The sequence below is a fragment of the Nannospalax galili genome, unplaced genomic scaffold (genome assembly GCF_000622305.1).
Source record: "Nannospalax galili isolate Female #2095 unplaced genomic scaffold, S.galili_v1.0 scaffold875, whole genome shotgun sequence".
Classification (NCBI taxonomy): Eukaryota; Metazoa; Chordata; class Mammalia; order Rodentia; family Spalacidae; genus Nannospalax; species Nannospalax galili.
Genome location: NW_008337059.1, coordinates 3,720,249 through 3,741,398, shown reverse-complemented (window position 1 = coordinate 3,741,398; position 21,150 = coordinate 3,720,249). Strand labels below are relative to the sequence as shown.

The following is a 21,150-nucleotide window of genomic DNA, read 5'->3' as shown; positions in this document are numbered from 1 at the left end:
TATTAAATAAATAAATAAATAAATAAATAAATAAATAAATAAATAAATAAAAAAAAAGTAAATGATTCTTACTTCTGGGCAGGAGGAAACACAGGTGACTGCACAGTGTCTTGTCTGTGACTAGATCCACGGTGGCGTTCAGCAGGAATAGGCTTTTCTGGATCAAGAGAATTCTCATATCAGTATTGGAATGAAATGTCTCTTTCCACATTCAAATCCAGCCAAATAAATAAATAAATAAATAAATAAATAAATAAATAAATAAATAAAAAAAAAGTAAATGATTCTTACTTCTGGGCAGGAGGAAACACAGGTGACTGCACAGTGTCTTGTCTGTGACTAGATCCACGGTGGCGTTCAGCAGGAATAGGCTTTTCTGGATCAAGAGAATTCTCATATCAGTATTGGAATGAAATGTCTCTTTCCACATTCAAATCCAGCCACATCAGTCAAATAGGACCCAATTTGGCCAGATGTCTTCTAAGGCATTCTCGGTGTGTACACTTACCACTCTGCTAGTGTGTTCGTGCTCTTGGGTCCAGGACCCTCATCCTAGAAGTGTTACAGGCCATACTGGCATCTCTGTGCCCCTCCCCTGGCAATGTGTATGGAGACTGAACCTGTGTGCCGGACCTTTAAGTGTCTGAGTACAGGTAGGTGCCAGGAGACAACAGGGCTTGGCAGCCCTCGACCTAACTCACCCTCTGCTTCTCCAGGTGTTAGTGTACCCTGGTGTGTCTTGATTAGTCAAAGTAACGTATTACTGATGAGAGGAAAAATGTGAGGATTTATGAATGATTTATTTTTTTGAAAAAATTAATTGGATCAAAATCAAGGTTATCCCTATAATGTAATACTTGCATTTCACTGTTTTCTTGAAGAAGAGTACACAATGGGCATATACTTGGAGCTTAACAAATTTCTGTGGATGCCCATAGGAAACTTTACTTCTGAGCCATTAATAAAGGTAAAACAGCTACAGGAACAGAAACAGTAAGGACTCAAAGACTCAAATGCTATAAGTGGTAAGACCAAGTTCAGAGTTAATTGCGGTGCACTTAAATTCAGAAAGTCTTGAACCTCTGAATATATTTCAAATATGTGGCAGGTTACTAGTCATGCTAAATTTGTGTTTGTTTCTTTAAAATTTGGTAATTTCCAAAGGAGAGCCAATGACCACATTAGTTCTAGTAGCCTTAAGATTTGACCACACCATGTTGCCTCTATGGTCTGTTAGCCAGGGCCACAGTATTCTGTAAAACCTTTTCCTTTGGATGACCTGCGACAATTCCCCAAAAGACAGTAATTTTGGTTTCCACGGCTAAAGTAACTTGGATCAAATTCAAGGTTATCCCTATAATATGAATATAACTTTCATTTCACTGTTTTCTTGAAGAAGGGTATACAATGGGCATATACTTGGAGATTAACAAAGTAACTTGTTTCCCTAGATTCCCTACTGCCCTGCCCTAAAGACCCTCAGTAATGGCCAGCCCAAGAGAGATGTTTATCAATCACCTAACATTCCTTAACTGACTGCTCACAGGTTATCCATCCATAGGAATGGCCAACAGCCAACCAAAAAGGGAAACTTTTCAACCTCCTTCCCTGCCCTCTTCTGCCCTCAAACTACCCCAGCTTGTAAACAGACAGCAGGCTCTGATTGCAGACATCCCCGCTTCAAGTAAACCTCCAGTAAAGGCCTGCACTGTCTAAAGCTGCTCTTTGTTTCCTTCCTGTTGACCTTTCACGGTGCCGAGGCTTCCCTGTAGGACAAGAAGAGGCTGCTTCCTTTCTTTGGAGTTAAATGCCCATGGCCTCTGCTCTTGAAATAGTACAAAGAAAGCAGTAAGCCAAGCTCCCTTATTGGAAGCCTTTGGGAAAGAGGGATTACAAGGGGGGTGGTCAGCTAGGAGCCTCCACTAGCTTGGTTTTGGACATCGCTGAGACCTTGAAGTATTGCCCTTGCTCTCCTGCTCATCGTGGTAGAGCATAGGACATGCAAGGCATGCGCAAGCCATTCAAGAAGAGAATAGTTTCAAAGGTAAGGCAGAGAACGCATGGCAGGAGAGGGCCTAGAAACAGATTTAGAAATTAAATAAAAATAAAATTTAATCAAATTAAAACGGAGATAGGAGCTAGTGCATGTTTAGCCACTGTTACTCATCAGGGACACCAGCTGGCTCTACACAGACACTGACTCAGGACACAGTGAAAGGACACTCACTGTGACTGAGCACATGGCGCCTTTGTGCACAGTGTTAGATGCATGCAGGACTTGAATGTCTCCATATTCTAAGTGCTGATATCATGAATGATTCTTTCTCTTTTCCCTTCCCCAATCTCATTTTTCAAATACGAAATTTTTTAATGGAGAAGTTATTAAAAAGTAAGGTTTTTGAGTTATGGTCAAACAAAGTCATGTGAAGATGTACTTAGAAGACAGACATTTGACCTTTGAAGACAGCAAAATAACTTGTTAAACAAATTTTAAGAGTTCATTGCCTTTTCTAAGCTGTTAGTTATGAGATATGAGTGGCTCTAAATTAGTAGCATTACCTTATTGTTTCCTGGCTGGTCTAGTCATCTGCAACAGCAGGTTTCTAACAGCAGTCGGGCTGTAGCTTCTGCCACAGGCTCTGCCCACTAACTCTAGGCCCTAAGCAAGCCCTGCTGCTGCGACCAAATGAAAGAGTCTTTGTTTAGAAGAGTCGGCTTCATAGTTACAATTGGGTCATAAATAATGAAATTCAGAATTACGTTTATATACAAACCCTTAATTAAAAAATTACTTTTAGAGGACATGCTCGACCTTCAAAATAAATAAATTTACCTTCACAAACATTTGATGCATTCTGTGGAGAGGCAACTGGAGGCTATATTAAAAAGAAAAAGGCAGAGATGATTAAAATAGCAGAGCATAGAAATAAAAGCCAAAGCAATAGCATTAAAATAAATGTGCTGGCAGAGCTTTCTTTAAATCACAACAAGGAAACAAAAACACAGTTTCTAGCCTAACCTTTGCAATCAGTGAACGAAGGATAGACATGTCTCATGGGAGGAGCAGTGTAGTGCCATCTTGGTGTGGGGACATCACTACTCTGTCAACAGTGTTGATGGACATCATGACCCCCAGCAGCTGCCAGGCAGTAGCCCTGTGCACTGGGCACCTGGCATCTGGCTTTGGTTTCATGGTCCCACCTTTTATGTGTTCGCTGAGTGATGGTCACTGTCAGGCTCTAGAGTAGGTTCGGGTCCAGCGGGGCTGCCTCGCTTAATGGGCTGGTCCATTTCACCCAGTTCTAGCCAGGAGCCCAGTTTATTCTGTGGTTTTTTGTCTGATACACAATGGCCTACCATTTGCTCTAGGGTCAGCAAGGCAGGAAGTGGGCAGAGGCTTCATTCAGGGAAGACCCCGGGGATGGAGGAGAGGAGCCTGCACAGCCTTTCTGATCTGTTATACACTCAGGGAAGCTAACAGAATCCAGCAAGCACCAGCTTATCCCAAGTAGTACCCTCTGGGCTACCTGAGGATCTGTAGTTCCTCTGAGCTGTCTGGGGAGCAGTTTTAGTTGCTAAGGCTGCTGTGTTCACCATAGTTGGAAGTATTGTCAACTTTAAATGAGAAGATTAAGGATAAATATTGCAGGAAATGTGAAGTATTTTTAAGTGCAGAACTAACTTACTGCTTTCAGTGGTGTAGCTGGTTTTTTCCTGGGGAATAAAAGGAGATGAATATTATTAAAACAGAAGGAAGACGAAGTAGCTCTAAAACATGATAATGAAAGAGATACCATTGCATGGGAGACTGCTCTTGAAGGGAAAAAGCGATAGAAGGGAATTTAATTGTGATCTTCCTAACCTCAGAGTCTAGACAGATGTGGAAGGGTTAATGTCAATAAACCAGAGCCCATTTGCCAGTGAGTCAGGAGATCCAGCACTTGGAGTTCTGCTGCTAACTACCTGGTGACTTGGGCTGTCCTCTTAGCAGCAAGGCAAGTGTGAGCTTTAGTTTCTTCCACTTGAACTAAGAAACAAGGTGTATTCAGGCCCTTCCCCTGCACACAAGCGAAGAAGAGAGTGCCTCCTGGCAGGCGAGGCTGTAACCAGCACATTCCCATCCCGATTTCTGCCCTGCTTCTAGGTGACTACTCTCCAGTGCATGTGTGTCTTCAGAGACATCCAAAGCTCAGCTAGTTTGAAACCACTGTGATTTCTGGTTCTGAAGGTCTGTGCCTGTGCTAACATTCCTGTTTATCTTGGCTTACATAGAGTGCCCAATTTAATATTGCTAAGGCTTTACGCCTCTGCTCCTCTTTTCTTTCTTCAGCTCTTCTGTCCTCTCCCCCTTCCTCCTTTTCTTTCTCTTCCCTCTCCCCTCCCCTTTCCCCTATTCTTCTCCTTCTCCTCTTCATCCTCCCCCTCTGCCTCCTCTTCCCTCTTCCTCCTCTTCTTCCTCCTCCTCTTCGTCCTCCTCGTCCTCCTCCTCATCTTCCTCCTCCTCCTCCTCCTCATCCTCCTTGTCCTCCTCCTCGTCCTCCTCCTCATCCTCCTTGTCCTCCTCCTCGTCCTCCTCCTCCTCGTCCTCCTCCTTGTCCTCCTCCTTCTTCCTCTGCCTCTATCTCTTCCCCCACTCCCTCTGTTTTTGGCTGAGAACTCAAGTACAGGGGAAGAATACTAAAAATTTCTAAATGTCTTTAAGATGTCTATCTGGAACTAGGTTAAGCTTCTTGCAGATTATTTAAGCCATTTAAATGACCTTTAACATGTATATTATTTTCATATTTTAGAGATGAGGAAACAGACTCAGAGAGGCTAAGGAACGTGCTTAAAGTGATTAAAACTGAGCCAAGAGAGAAGTGTGCAGTTCTGGTTTTAACATACCTGTGAAATTGAAGTTTACTTCGGTTTTCACTAGGGCAGAACTAAGACTATAACCACTCTGGTCAGTTTTGGACATATGTAGTGTGATTTATTTAAAAAATCATTTTGTTTAAAAATTATGTATAGGCTGGAGAGATGGCTCCGTGGATAAGAACACTGACTGTTCTTGCAGAAGGCCCAGGTTTGAATCCCACATGGCAGCTAACAACTGTCTATAACTCCATTTCCAGGGGATCTGACTGCCTCTTCTGTCCTCTGCTGGCATTGCATGACACGGGTGCATTTACCTACATGCAGGCAATTACACGCATACACATGAAAATAAAAATAATAAGTAAAATATTTTTAAAATTATGTATATGAATATGTGTCTGTGTGTGGGTACCCACAGAGGTCAGAGGTGTGGGATCCTCTGGAGCTGGAGTTAAGGGTGTCTTAAGTCACCTGACAAGTGCTGGGAATTGAACTGGAAGAGTATTTTGTTTTTTTAACCTCTGAGCCTTCTTTCCAGCCTGTAAGTGTGTAATAACATGTTACCATACTCACCCAGTAGTTTTCAAAGCCCCTTTAAGTCCCATAAGCAAGAAGTGCTTCTGCATTGTCCTACAAAGCAGGCTCTGCAGTGCTGCTGGGATGAACGTCCACCCTAATGTGTGTTCATGCCTGGTCATTCATTTATAGGCCACAATACTTGCAAAGTAGGCAAGGGAGTAGAATGAACCTGCTAATTCCCAACTACTCAGGTGCTGAAAGTCGGGATGCCTTGCAAAACACTGTGAGTCAGTGAATTCACTATTTAACCAAAACTACCTCTATGGGAAGCAAAACTCATTTCCAATGTCAGTGGAGGCTCCTCTGGTCCAACCTAAAGGATGCCATGGGATTGGAGAATTCTAATAGGGGTCAGCAGGGTAGCAGGGTCCCACCATCTTCCATACCCAGATCATACACAGCCACTCTCCTCATTCAGTACTTACCCGACCCTTGGCAGTGGGGATGGCGCAGCAGGCAAAGATGATTTGGAGTCCCAGACACCGCTGTTTCGACCTGCACAGTACATACACAGGTCAGTTCCTATGCCTTGTCCCCTGGTGGTCTCTGAGGCTAGCCTTTTTGAGACACATTTTGGGTTGTTTTCAGTGAAGTGCATGTGTCTAGTGATGCTGAAGTTGTGGGGCAAACCAGGGGATGCATGCATGTGATGCACTTACATACATACAGACAAAACACTTATACATATAAAATAAAAAATTTTTAAATGAATTAAAAAGATTCAAATGCCAGTATGAGGATTGGGGAGACTGCTCCATGGTTAAAGCACTTGCCGCCCAAGCGTGAAGACCTAAGTTCAGCTTCCTAGAACCCACATACATGCTGGCTGGGCATGGAGGCCTACTTATAATTCCAGATTTGGAAGGTGGAGACGGGATGCTCAGAGTAAGCTGACCAGCAAGACTAGTCATATTGACAAGCTCTAGGATTGATTGAGAGAGCCTGCCTCAATGAATGGGGCAGAAGAGTGATCCAGGATGATTCCTAACAACCTCAAGCCTTCATATGCACATGCACCCACACACCTGAGCTTACACATGTGCAAACATGCATATACACATACACACATGCACACTACACACACATGTAGACACACACACACATGAAAAAGAAAAAAGAAAAAATGCCAACATATAAGCTCTGACCCAAGCTGTATGTTAGAAGCCCACTCTAACATTCCTGATAGAACTTCTTTCTTCTGGGTAATTCCAGAGCCCCTGATTCTGAGAGACCAATGAAACCCCACGAAGTTTCCTTTGAGAGGAAGCCAAGAGCTCCCATTTGCATCTGTGTATACTCTACAGGTGTGCTCAGCGAAGATATCTAGAGACAGGTGTTCAACCCACCCCTTGTGATGCATGACCCTGCCCCCAGCTCATGCACACCATATTTCAATGCAGTCCCTGCTCCTCAAGTGCATCAGAACGTCCACTTGCTCATGGCCAAGTCCTCAGGACTTTTGTCCCAGGCACAAATAGACAAATATGGGCAAATGTGAGACCATTTGCCATATCTCATCTTCTGAGTTATACAAGGGACCCAGGGGCTTTGACCTTGTACTCAGCCTCCCCTCCCATTGATGATGGAACCTGACAATTATGGGGGAAGCAGTAGAGAAGCGATAGATCCTCATGTGGGCAGCCACTTGGACACTACTGCTCAGTGAGACAAGAAGGTTCGTGATGATGCTTGCATCAAATTGAACCGAATAAACATTGTATGTGTTGAGGAGGGGATATATCTGTGTGCCTGTATGTGGAGGCCAGTGGATGATGTCAGGCATCCTGCTCTATAACTCTGCTTTATTCCTCTGAGGCAGGCTCTCTCACTGAACCTGGAGCTAGACTGGCTGCTCCTGAGCCCCAGCAATCCTCCTGTCTCCACTCCCCACAGCACTGAGGCTACAGGTGTGGGCATAACTATGCTTGGCTTTTCATGTCTGTGTCTAGCAAGTACTCTTACCCACTGAGAGATCTCCCCAGCCATGAATAAACATTTCACTAAGAGCCTACTCCACAGAGAAGTGCACAGTTCCTAATGGCTGTGTAGGGAATACTGAGTAATTCCGGAGCCCCTGATTCTGAGAGACCAATGAAACCCCACAAAGGTCAGGGTCAGATCCACTGCCTGTGTACTGCTTTAATTTTCAAGTTAATACTGAAATTAATCAATTACCAAGTATTATTACTGAGAACCTGGTTGTGTGATGCACTGGAAACCATGTGTAGGCACTGTGGAAGATGTCTCGAAGGAGAGATAGGTGTGCCCTTGACAGCATCTCACCTAAGCACGAACAAGGAAAAGGGCCTCAAAATGTGTTAAAGAGCAGGCCATAAGTTTATTCTAGTGGCTTTTGCTCAGAGCCTGTCTACTGTTTTTCCACACACAGTTTTTGCTGAGCTGGGTGCTAGTGTTGCTAAACACTCAAAAACCAGAGTGGGTTGTCCTGACTGGTCCAAGCTTTTTCCAGCACCTGGTAGAGCTGTGCTACCGCCATTGCTGCCCCTCCTTATAGCTTACCTGACCTAGATGCAATTTTAGGAAACATTTAAGAAAAGAGACTACATCCATCTGTGTACATGTCACATGACAATAAGCCCAGATGTCATCTGAACGTGTTGTGTGAGGCCAACTGTGTTCAACTAGCTGTGTAAGATTGAATATAATATTGACACTGTTACAATAGTCTTAGCCTCTTGTAGATTTTGATAGAAGAGTTCAGGGAAGTAGGGGGATCTCATATGTGAAGTCAGGGCATAGAAAAAAGGTCTAAGTCAGAATTTCTTTCCCAGAAATTCTTCCTCTTCTTGTTAAATGTCACGGACTCATTCAGCCTGGGCATATTACCTTTGTTAAACTACTGCTTGGCTTTTCCAGTCAGCTACCCTTTCTGCCATATTGCCAATCAGTCTACCAACACCTCCCCTTTCTTTTCCTCTCCAAAAATAGCTCGTAATCAGCAGAGGGAGGGAGGGCCTCCTAGCTCTGCTCTGAGCACAGTGCTGGTGCAAAGCCCGTGCAGGTTGGGCTGGTGACATGTCAGTGGGTAAAGTTGCTTGTTGCCAAGCTTGTTGACCCAGGTTTGAGCCCCACAACTCACTTGGTGGAAGGAGAGAACCCACTCCACAAAGTTGTTCTCTGACCTCCATGTGGTCACTGTGGCACAGGTATGCCCCACCCCCCGAAATAAATAAATATAAATACAGCAGCAGCAACAACAAATGTAGCGTTGAATTGGGAAGACAAAGTTCTAGCTACAGCATATTTTTAGCTCCTCTGAAACGGAGACATTCCCCATCTTATCAAATTCAGTTTTTGTGGTTTAAACTTTGATGTTTTAAAGAATTAGCCGAATACAGCCAAAATGAATGGTACTGGGAAAAGGGAAAAATCTTTTGATGGTTAAAAGCACTACAGTGAGTGAAGGGAGCCAGATGTGCAGGACCGCACAGAGCGATTCTGTCCACAGACGTGCCAGAAAAGCAGACCAAGCAAAGCCAAGCCAAGTCGACGAGTGGTTGCTTGGAGCCATGAGTGGGAACTGCATAGCACGGTCTAAAAATGGGCAGAAGGAAATCTTGTGGGACTGAGCAGACATGGAAATTTTCTAAAAGTGGACTATGATGATGGTTACATGCTGTGTTACTATAAATGATTTACAAAAATTATCTCAGTGATGTTTCATGATATGCAAATTATATCTCCTAAAGGATTAGCAAATAGGATTTTTATTGTTTTTGTCTTAGTGTCTTATGGTGAGTATTCAATATCTCTAGGTGCTGGCAATGTACTAGGGACTTTGAATATACAGTGTCCAAGTCACACTAACACTGGGTAGAACTGATGGAGGCTTAGAGAGGGGAAGTGGCTGGGCTGTTTGAGCTGCAAAGCCAGGCAGGTGCTTCTCTCTCTAGTCAAGACTGTACTGCTCTTTAAGTCTTGCTGTGCAGGTCAGACTCACTGTTGTTTCTCTTAGACAGGAAGGAGGGAGTGCTTTTGTGACTGACTGTTCAGGGAGAATGGAGATAGACTCCTCTATTCATTGGCTGGGGCCCTCCTGTTCTCCCAAAGTACAGTCAGACCCAGGGGCACATCAGAGTAGGATGACCCCAGCAGAGGCACACCTGGCAGCCTCCTTGGTTACTAGAAGAGTCTAGTTCTTGGTTGGGATGCTCTAAGGGTGAAAAGTGGTAGATGGAGATGTACGAAAAGCATAAAAGCAAAAGAGAAAAATCAGCTTCAGTCTATCTGTCCTGAGTAAGAAATTTGGAATTATCTGTTCTAATGGCATAGGCCTTGTGCAAACCTGTGCTCACAGGCTCCTCAACCAGGAAGACGTGTCCTCAACAGCTTTGCCTCTCCCGTCTGTACTTTTCATATCACTCTATTTTCACTTTCACATAGATAGTCGTTAAGTTTCCTTATTCTTATTCTTACAATTCTTTTTCAGCACTGTGAGTCTGGGTAAGCTTCAGCTCCCTTTACGGGTTCTTGGATAGTGCCTGCAGCATCCTGTATTCTTCAGAATGCACACCAAAGATTTTACTCAGCAAGTCTACAACAATTTGGGCTACTTGGGGAGAAATTCAGTTTCTGCATTTATGTAGATATTTAAATTCCAAACTCTTTCTTTCTTTTTTTCTTTTTTCTTTCTTTCTTTCTTTCTTTCTTTCTTTCTTTCTTTCTTTCTTTCTTTCTTTCTTTTAGGAAAGAGACAGAATTTTTTTTTTGGTCTTTTTCGAGATAGGGTCTCTCTGTAGCCCCAGTTGGCCTTGAACTCACAGAGATTCGACTGCCTCTGCCTTCCAAGTGCTGGGATTAAAGGTGTGCACCACTATACCCATTGAGACAGAATTTTTTTAAAAATTTTATTTATTATTTTTATTTTATGTGTATTCGTGTATTGCCTGCATGTAGGTAAGTGCACCCATGTTGTGCAATGCCCGCAGAGGTCAGAAGAAGCTGTTGGATCCCCTGGAACTGGAGTTATAGACAGTTGTTAGCTGCCATGTGGGTGCTGGGATTCAAACCCAGGTCTCCTGCAAGAACAACCAGTGTTCTTAACCACTGAGCCATCTCTCCAGCCACTGAGACAGAATATTTTTAAAGTGATATTAACTTAAAGGAAGCTCTCCTGGCAAAAGTTATAGATCAGTCAGAGATTTCATCATCTTCAAATTCTCATTGGGAGCTAAATCACTATTGGGATCCAGCCCTTTGGTCCCCAACTCAGGGGTACTTGGCACCATCTAGGGATGTTTTTGTTTATCACATTTAGGGAGATGCTTATTGGAACCTAGTAGATGCTTCCGGATAGCCTGCAACACAGGACAGCCACACAACAAGAATAATCTTGCCCCAAATGTTAAGAAACCCTGAGACAGAGGGTTTTTTTTTGTTTTTTTGTTTGTTTTGTTTTTTGTCTTTTTTGAGACAGGGTCTCCTTGTAGCCCCAGCTGTCCTGGAACTCACTATGTAGACCAGGCTGGCCTCAAACTCACAAAGATCTGCCTGCTTCTGCCTCCCAAGTGCCGGAATTAAAGGCGTGCGCCACCACACCTGGCCCGTGACAGAGTTTTTAAAACGTTATGTCAAAATTGAGCCCTGAGAGCAGGGGGAACGCTGAAGCCTTTAAGGGATAAAAAATGGTTATTTCATAACATAGGAAAGCCATCTGGCCATTACTTTTACAAAAATCTCCTCTGAAATAGGGGTAGTAACACATACCTATAATCCTAGCACAAAAGAGGCTGAGTCAGAATTCCCATGACCAGCCTGGGTATGAAGACCATCTCGAAAAACAAAACAAAAACAAAACAAACATAAAAAAAACTACCACCAACAAAAGCTCTGGAAATTCTTTTCTCGTGCTCAGAAATCAGCTTCTCAGGTTTGTCCTTGTGATGGTTAGTGATGGCAACTTGACAGATTCTAGAATCACCTGGGAAATGGGCCTCTAGCCATGCCTGTGGGGACTGTCCTGACTAGTTAATGTTCATGAAGTTGATGTGGGAAGACTCCTTTTAATTGTGGGCAGGACCATTCCCTGGGCAGGGGATGCTGGACTGTAGAAAACAGAAACAGGCAGCCCTGCACTGTGTGCAGTCATCACTCTCTGCTTTTCTACTGGAAATGGGATGTGACCAGCTGTTTCAAGCTCCTGCTGCCTTGATTTCTCCACCATGGTTGACTTACTCTTGAACTGTAAGTCAGAATAAACTCTATTTCCTTATGTTGTTTTTGTCAGAGTATTTTACCACAGCTACAGGGGAGGAAACTAAGACAGTTCCTCCCCTTCCTGTCTTTCCACCTATCTTTGTGCAAAAGTCGTATGATCAGGACATTATTTTCTTATTTAGATTTGGGTTCTTTGCCTGTTGCCTCTAGTATTAATATATAGTTATACTAGAGGTTCATAACAGACCGGTGAGTCACATACCCAGTGATCTACCAGCATTTGGGGACTTACTCTCTCAACCAGCTGACCCACCTACCATCTCAACAAGGTTAGACCTTGAGACAGCTGGGGACAAGACATGGAGCTGGGACTCCCACAGGAAAGATAGAAACTTCATGAGGGGGTCATGGGATAAAAATATATTCAGGACTCTGTAGAAGTATGCATCTTGGGGCTCTATCCCAATGTGGGATCAGGTAAGGCCTTCTGTATTCAAGATCTTCCATGTGCTTAGGGAGCCTGGACTGGCACCAGTGTAATTATGGAATAGGTATGGGCTCAGGATAAGAGGGAAGAGACTTTGGGCAAAGGAGAGCTCTCTGAGGGGGGCACAGAAACCAGAGGAAGCTTCCTAGAGGTGGAGGCCTCCAGTTGAGCCTTAAAGGATAGGCAGGATTTGGGGCCCTAAAAGTGAAAACACAAGGACCTAACAGCAGGACCCATTAATTATAGGTAGATTAGAGCACATGTGTGTTGGGGAAGAAGAGGTCCTTGTATCGAAAGCAGAGCTTTTAAAGATGCAAACACCAGAGATTGTTAACCTGTTTTTCCAAGGGGAGTTAAATCTTCATTCATCTGTTCCAGTTAAAGGTTTTCTGTCCTAGTAAAAACATCCCTCATCCTAAGAGGACAGGAGCCTGGAGTCTGAATTGCAGCTGGGCTCAAAGCAACCTCGCCATGACATCTTGGCTTGCTGAGTTGGCCTTTGCTGCCAGAGAAGAGAAGTTAGGAAATGGGGCTCTGACCTCCACTCTCTAAGTGTGCAGAGACTGTGGGTTCTGAGAGAGAAGATAAGTGAGTGACAGAAGGCTTTACAATAAACCATTTTACCTGAAATGAGTCTAGTACATAACTTTGGAACATTTTTTCTCTCAAGGAATCTGTCTCTGGAAGCAGAACCTAATCACTTTGGTTAGTTCTAGAAGAGGGGAGTGCTTTGTGAGTTTTGGGATGTGTGGTGTGTGGTGTGTGTGTGTAAGGGGCTGAGCTTCCCCTCCTCTCTGTGCTAGTGATGGGGTGGAGTAGGCAGCACTTGACATCTCTGGCTCTAGCTGCGCTGAAACCTTAAGGAGACAACTAGGAATCACTGGGTGTCCATGGCTCCGGTACTTAGTGGCATAGTGGAATGTGGCTGGCTACATCTGGAAAGCTTCAGAAGTACTAAAATACTTCTTACACCTGTCTCCAGATGTGCAGGAGAAGGCTGAGGCAGGGATGTATCTAGGAGACAGTGGTAGACAAGAGGTTGAAACAATAAAGTAAAGAAAATGCAGCTAAAATAAAAGAGCAAATTCCAGAGGAAGAAACAGCAGGCCGGAGAGGGCCAGGGGCTGAGACAGGCATCCTGGAGGCTGTAGAGGAAGCAGGACAGCAGGAGGGAGGCAGTGATGAGCTGAGCTTAGAGTTCAGTGACAGAGACACTGAGTGTGAGATGGTGCCTGGAGGTCAGATGGGAAGTCGGTCAGGGCTAATGCCAGGAAGTCGTTAGCTTAGACATGAGAAGCGAGGTCAGAAGGAAGGGTGATCCCCAGAGACATGGAACATCTCTCTCTTCAGCTGTGTGTTAGGTGCTACATGAAGTTTCCTCTGTCATCCTTTCAGAATTCTCCCATTACAGGTAGGGATTGTGGGTGCCATATACAGTTGAGAAAAAACAATGCTTGTAGAGGTGAAGTTCGAACCCAAGGCTCTATGGATGGTAATCAGGAGCTCCGGGATCCCAAATCAGGTCTGTGATATAAAACCTAAGCTTTCCTCACCAGACAGAAGAGCAGAGGTGAAGCCTGGGACCAACTCTCATTCAGGAGAGCGGAGATAGAGAGAAGTCATCCAAAAACGTATCAAGGGGATGAAGACCAGGACTTTCCCATCAGGGCCCAAATCTTCTAGGGTGAGGGTCCCTTCCATATGATGGCCAACAGTGAGCAAAGATAAGCTAGGCCTTCTGCTCCCATTTGTCAAGACATTTGAGGATACAGATGATTATTCATATATGAATATCTCCTCTGGAACAGATCATAAACCAAACCAAAGCATACACATACTTTACCTGCAGTTCTCCCTGAAGGTGACACTAGCCTTGAGGAACTATTTGGTTTGGTTGATCTGTTCACCATGGGAGCTGAAAAAGACACAGATATGCACACACATGATTTCAGACACATCCACTGAGGAAAATCTTCCTATTGAGAAAGATGATACGTCAGACCAGAAAGTCTACAAAGAACCAGTGACACCCTTACCAAACATGCAAACCATTTGGAAAAGTCTTCTCAGAGGAAAGCTCTAGGTTAGACGTATTAATGACTAAAAAAATAAAATAAGGATGTTCTGTTAAATTACATACTAAATTAGAATATCATTTGCCCAACTGGAGGTCAGGAGATGACAAAGTTTATTTTGTTTTCATCAGGAGAAGGGTATTAAACCTAAACACAGCAGAGCCAAATAAGTAGTAGCCCTAGTTCCCAGGGCATATGCAACTTCTTTTGGATTTCAAGGTGGTTTGAGGAGAGGGAGGGGGGGGTATGTGTAAGTGCTTCTGTTGCTCATATTTGGGGAGTGCAGGAGAGAGTTGTTATGTGAAAACTGAGAATTGAGGACTGTTCTTTGACGTGGAGTTTATTTGATGAGTAGAATCATTGGAAGAGATATCATCTGCCCGTAACTGTGTTCTCCAAAGGGATCCTATCTGGAGCATTTGGTTTCTATGTCTAATCTGAGGTATGTGGCATTGGTCAGAGATTGTTTATAATAGCATTTGTTATCTCAAGGATCCTCAAACAAAATGTTTCCCGTAGGCCTGAGACACAGTGGAATCTAAAGAGCCATGATGCAGAGTATGTTCTCTCTCATTTTATCATTACAGAAATCACTCACGGTGCACTATGCACAAGGTCAACATGGCGGCTCACTGTCCTGTATTAGGTTTTGTAAGAGAAACAATCTAAGTGAGGGCAGCTGAAAATAATAACCCAGATAATAACTGAGATGGGTATGTTAAATCGTGAAAGAGGAAGAAGGGCCATGAAACCTAGGTATGAGTTGCTCATTGATGCTCCCTCAGTATCAGTGGCTACAGAGGAGAGGGGCTGGACACTGTCACTTCTGAGCCCCTCAGCACTGACTACGGAATAGCCTGGTGTGTGCGAGAAGTTTTCAGGTTCTCAAAACTCTAAACACTCACCTTTCTCTGCTGGAAGTGGGCTGCTTTCTGTGGGATGGATATAGTTTTCATCATTATCCTCCACAGGGACCACATAATCAGCCTAAAAGAGACATAGAAATATGAAGATAATGCTGTACATTCATAGCTAACTGTGGAAAGAAGTGATCTTTGTTTTTTAAAGAACCTTTAATGGGATATAACTCACATACTATAAAATTGCGCTAGGTGAAGTTGATGATGGGAATTTTGGGCACTTAGTCATTCATCAGTATCTACAGGGAACTGGCTCTCAGGGACTCTTCTATAAATACCCAACTCCATGGCTGCTCAAGTTCCTTATATAAAATGGACAGTATCAGTATTCAACTAATGCACAGTTTTGTGACTATGTCAAATAATCTCTAAGCTTCTAAAATCCCTAATATGACATAAATGTTCTGTAAACAGTTGCATTTTTAGGGAAGAACAACAGGAAAAAGATCTACATATTTAATACAAGCACAGTTTTCTTTAAAAAAAAACAACAAAAAAAACACCTGTCTGCAACTATTTGAGTCTGTAGATACGAGTCCACAGATATGGAAGGCTTGCTGTTTTCTCAGAGTTGTTCAATCATCACCACAACCTAATTTGAGAACATCGGTATCACTTCCCCCAAAAACCTTGTGCCCACTACCTCACTCCCCACCTACCCCTTCCCATGACCTCATCAGCCACAAGATGGTCTCTGTCTCGACAGTTTTGCCCATTCTGAATACTGTACATCAATGGACACATTTAACATATTGTCTTTTGTGACTTTTCACTTATTATGGCATTGGCAAGATTTTGTCATATCATAATTTGTATCACTACTTCACTCCTTTTTATGGACAAATATTGTCCTATTATATGGATATACCACATTTTGTTTATTGTTGGAGATTTAGATTGGTTCTACTTTTTAGCTGCTATAAATATGTGTATGCACATTTTTGTGTAGATATTCCCCTTGTTTATATACCTAGGGGTGAAATTGTTGGGTCATATGTTTAAGTCTGAGGAACCGCCAACTCTTTTCCAAAGAGGGCAGCACCATTTTCCACGTCTGGCATCACTGTAGTAGATCTGATTTCTCCATGCACCTACCAAACCTTGTTCTGCCGGTCTATTTGCATACAGACGTCCTTGTGGGTGTGCAGTGGTGTCTTTCTTGTATAGTTTTGACTTGTTTTCCTTTGATGATTAATGCTACTCAGCAACTCTTCAAGTGCTGATTGGCCATTTGCATATCTTGCTCAAATCCTTGCTCATTTTAATTGTTTTTTTTAAATCTTTTTGTTGTGGTAGCATGCTAGTTCTTTGTGTGTCCTAGATACAAGTCCACAAGTGTTTTATCAGATATATGATGTGCAATTTCTGCCCTCTAATTCTGGTCTCACTGTGTGGCACAGGCTACCTTTGAATTTGCATCTCCTGCCTCAGTCTCCTGGTATTGGGATTACAGGGATGGTGACACATTTTTATGGTATCACTTACAGCATGAAGTTCTGAATTTTGAGGTCTATTTCATGTATTTTTTCTTTGTGTTTTGGTGTCAAAAAAAATAAATGCTTAACCAAAGGTCATAAAGATTTCTGTCTATGCTTTTATTTATTTTTTCCCTAAGAGCCTGACAGTTTCATATCTTACATTTAGATCTGTGATCTATTTTTGTTAATTTTTGGATATGTTATAGGGTTCCATTCCATTTTTTTTCATGTGGATGCATAGTTTTTCTAGCATAATTATAAAAATCCAGTTACTTCACCATTGACTTTTCTTGGCACCTGTCAACAACCAACTGAGCACAAACATACAGTGGGAATGATTTTATGTTAACAGAACACAAATGAGGAACCCAGTTCTTAAAAGTCATTTTTCTAATCTACCCTGGTGGGTCTTCAGGAAGGGACCAGAAGAAGCAAACACTAAATACCATCTCACTCAATCCTTCCAGCAACCCAGTCAGGTAGATACTAACACCAACTCAAGATGAAGAAACGGGTACAGAGAAACACACAGGCTGTGCAAGGTCTTACAGATAAAAAGCAGTAGGTCCTGGATCCAAACCCAGGCAGTTCAGGCACTCAGAACCATCTGCTTGCCTCCTGTGCACAGCTCCTTGCATTCATTTCCTCCTCTCTCACAGGTCCGCTCTCTTTCCATTTAGTTGCTGTTTCTCACCTCATCTTCACTTTCAACAGGAGCTACTCTCTCTGCAATACCTGGAATCTGATCTATGTAGAGTAATGCTATTTCTGGAATTGAGACATTTGAATTCTAAAAGAGCAATAACAGAAGAAAAAAACACTTGAACCAATCCTAACAAATTCTGTTCGTTTAAGGGCCGGGATGTGCAATGTATTTTTCTAGTACTGTAACTCAGTGATTTAAAATTGTTACCTCCCAAATGAATATATGATCAAGATCTATCACAGTCATACCATAAAAGACCACAGAAATTGCCGTGATGTTCTGCTATAAACCACATCATCCCATGAACAACTCATTAAACTAACTATAGTGTTATTGATAATTAATCCTTTTTCTGAGACACCACGCTGATCTCCAAGTTGTTATGTGGTTGAAGATGACCTTCAACTCCGGATCCTATAGTTCTACCTCCTGAATGCTGCGGTTACAGCCATGTACCATCATGCCCAGCTAACAGTTGATCTTTTGATCACAAGCAGATTATTCTACTAGCATGACCTACATGTACTAGAAAAATATCAGTGATTCTAAGAACATGAGATTCAAAAATATAAATAAGCCGGGTGTGGTATACACACCTGTAATCTTAGCTACTTGGGAGGCTGAGGCAGGACAATCACAGAGTTGAGATTAGCCTGTGCTACATAGCAAGTTCAAAGCTGGCTGGACAATTTAGCAAGACTCTGTTCCAAAAGGAAAATTTAAAAGGGCTGAGGATAGCTCAGTGGTAGAATGTCTGCCTACAATATGTAAGGCCCTGAGTTCAACCCTCAGCAGTAAAGGAGGGGGACTACAGGGTTCAGATGCTTCCGTGTTAATATGCCAGTTTACGTCCCCCCACCCCCAATACAGATTTGAAAATCTTGGTGCACAGATTCATTTTGTCTTCGTATTCCCATTGTCCCATAATCTATTTACCAAGAGTCATTTTGACCAGCTATTATGTGTACACATGAATTTATTTCTCTTCACCAATCGTGTGGGCATCTAGTAGCTTAACATATATTATTCTGTTGCATTCTTATGGTGCCACCGACTCTGTAAGACAGGCACATTTATCCTGACATTACAGATAAGGGACTCGCGAGAACTTGAAAAACCCATCCAAGGCCATAAGTGTGACGCCTCATGAGAACAGGTACTGAATCTGTTCTGAGCACCATGGAAGCCTTGGGCACCATGAAGTGCTGGGCACATTTTTGTTGAATGAAATGTCAGTTTCTTCTCATTGGGTGCTGAAAAGTTGCTGTAAGGTAGTTCTTTAGCTCCTTGGCTCCAACAGCTTATTATTCTAGGGTCAAAGGCCAGCACTACCTTTTTTTCTGTGACTTTGGACAAGTCTTTCAACTCCTTTGCATCTCAGTGTCCTCGTCTGTGAGATGGCAGACCCACAACACGCCCAGCATGTTGGAGAGCAACACTCAGCAGGCATTGGCCAGAGCTGCCAGTACAGCATGTGCTTCCTCACTAGCATGTTTTGTTCCACCGCTTACTGTCTGCTGAACACGAAGCTCTACATCTTGCTACAACCTGCAGAGAAGAGCTAAAACTTTTTATGTATGATCACTTCTTTCCCCATCTAATAGTTCTGCTACATCTTAATGTTGGCCTACATGGGTTCTTTAAATGTGTGTGTGTGTGTGTGTGTGTGTGTGTGTGTGTGTGTTTTAGACCAGGTGTATCATTAGCCTGAGACTTAGCAATTAGGTTACGTTGACTAGCCAGTGAGTCCCAAGAATCTGCCTCTCTCCACTTCCCCAGGACTGGGATTATAAGCAAGCACCACCATGCCTAGCTATTTTTTAACATGGGTTCTTAGAGGGTTGAACCCAGGTCCTCATTCTTTCTAAGGCAAACAGTTTACTGATGGAACTATCACCGCAGCCCCTTGATTTGTCATGTCTTTGTAGCCTCTTTCTTAACTTTCCGACTGCCTCTTCCAGAGCACAGCCTCCTCTACGCCTCTTTTTCACTGGTACAGTTTTGCTACCGCCACCTCCACAGGGCTGCTGTGTGTGACTCTGCCTCGTCTCACTGGGTTCCCTCTCAGCTAAGCGCAGAAATGCAGAGTCTGGAAGCACCTACCAGTCCACGTGCATTTACCCAATGCTGAGAGAATCTAACCCTAAGCCTACTCAGGTCTTCCGTGTTGCTCTATGCCTACCTGAAGAGATAGCATCACCTCTCATACTGACTGACGGAGGACTGACACTTTCTACCCCCAAATCTGCTGCTGTTCCATTTTTCATTGTCTCTGGAGCAGGGAGGGGCAGGTAGGTGACAGGAGAGAAGAGCCTGTGCAGGGTGAGAGTTTGCACAGGCACTGTAGGCCTGGTGGGGCCTATGGCAAATGGAAAAAGGACCAGGGATTCATTCGCAGCTGAGCTAGTAGGCTACAGCAAGGGTCAGTGGTCCTGTCAGCACTGGCTACTGTCAAGCCTTCGGTCTTCAGGAGAAACTAGAAAACTAAGTTTATAAAGAGTCTAGTGTATGCTAGAAAGAAATCCAACACATACAACAAGCCCCTTCTGTGTATCAGGAATTGCACTTATATACATACTTAAACAAATATCAAAACAATATAATGAAAAGAAAAAAAAATCAAATAAACAGACTCAGAGAGGTTGGCTAGCTTGCCCAAAGTCACAGACCTAAAAGGATCTGAGAAGCAATTTAGGCCTAGATGTTGTCATATTTTGCTTTTAAAGCTCCTCTTTTTCCATCTCCTGCTGGGCTATAAAGCATGTTAAGATGCAAACGAAGGTCATTTCACATGTTTGAAAACCACAGCTTATTTCATCTACAGGTGTTTCGAAACAAAGTATTTCTTAGAGAAGCTACAGTAGGATTCTTTCTGGTGATGGTTAAGAGCTGCCTTTAGTGCCACCTTGTACAGTTAGGTTATCTTAACGACTCTGCTTGAAGGCTCGTCTTTGTCCTTAGACAGCAACTGCCTCTGGGAACCACTGCACACTGGGCTTTAGCAGCCCTTGCTGTACCAGCTAGATGAGTTCACCCAGTCATTTTCAAACGGCAGCGATCCCACTTGGAGTCAGACTCACAAAAGGCAGGCACTGCAGAGGGGAGACTGACACTGACAAGGTGGGTCTCTGGATTCTTGGGGCAGGAGTGGGAAGCAGGGGCTGTGAAGGGAAGAGAGGCTGCACAGGGCCCCCTGTTGACTGAGCATCTCCATCCCATGCCTCACATCAGCACTCTGCTTCTGGGAAGAGGGAAGCAGAGATGTAGAGAGGAAAGACGGCGAAGGAGAGAAAGTCAGAAGGGGGTGGGTAGAGAAACAAAGGAGGATAAACATAGGAAGAAAAGAGAAGATTCACAGTAAACCAAGAAGAGGAGGAAGCAGGGACCACGAGGGGCACAGATTCTGTGTATACATCACATTTCTAAAGAAAAGAGAAGATTCACAGTAAACCAAGAAGAGGAGGAAGCAGGGACCACAAGGAGGGGCACAGATTCTGGAAAACTGAGATGCTTGAAATGAGGTTACACATGCCATTTTCTAGAGAAAACAAGTTCCCCTCAGTGTAACATTGTGGGGTGGGGAGAGGTTGGGGACCAGTTGGAGAGCAAGGCCTGGAAGAAGGGAGACTACCCCAGGTCAACTGTCCTGGCCACTACCCCGCCTCCCCTCCTACACAGCCTTTGGCAAGGCTTACTTTACCTCATCCTCAAGGAGGTCTTTGGGTTTGGGGGGGACTTGAGGCTTCTGCAGAGAGGTGGGGGCTGGCAGAGTGGAGACCAGCCTTGCTTTAGCTGAAGGCCAGCTGGGCTTACTGGGAAGTGTCTTGCTGAAGGGTGGAGAGTGCCGCTGGCTCGATCGATTATCTTGAAC

General features: G+C 43.6%; 1 protein-coding gene across 2 annotated transcripts in view; it reads right to left on the bottom strand.

Moving 5' to 3' along the window:
* Blnk (B cell linker) overlaps positions 1–21,150 on the bottom strand; it is an 80,849-nt gene that overhangs the window by 18,515 nt on the left and 41,184 nt on the right. For both annotated transcript variants that reach the window (XM_008831996.3, XM_017797877.1), the window contains exons 6-12: positions 20,980–21,143; positions 15,081–15,162; positions 13,944–14,015; positions 5,862–5,931; positions 3,687–3,714; positions 2,834–2,876; positions 292–376 (exon numbers count right to left, since the gene is read on the bottom strand). In XM_008831996.3, the coding sequence (XP_008830218.1) occupies positions 292–376; positions 2,834–2,876; positions 3,687–3,714; positions 5,862–5,931; positions 13,944–14,015; positions 15,081–15,162; positions 20,980–21,143 (544 nt within the window). The remainder of the gene's footprint in view (positions 1–291; positions 377–2,833; positions 2,877–3,686; positions 3,715–5,861; positions 5,932–13,943; positions 14,016–15,080; positions 15,163–20,979; positions 21,144–21,150) is intronic.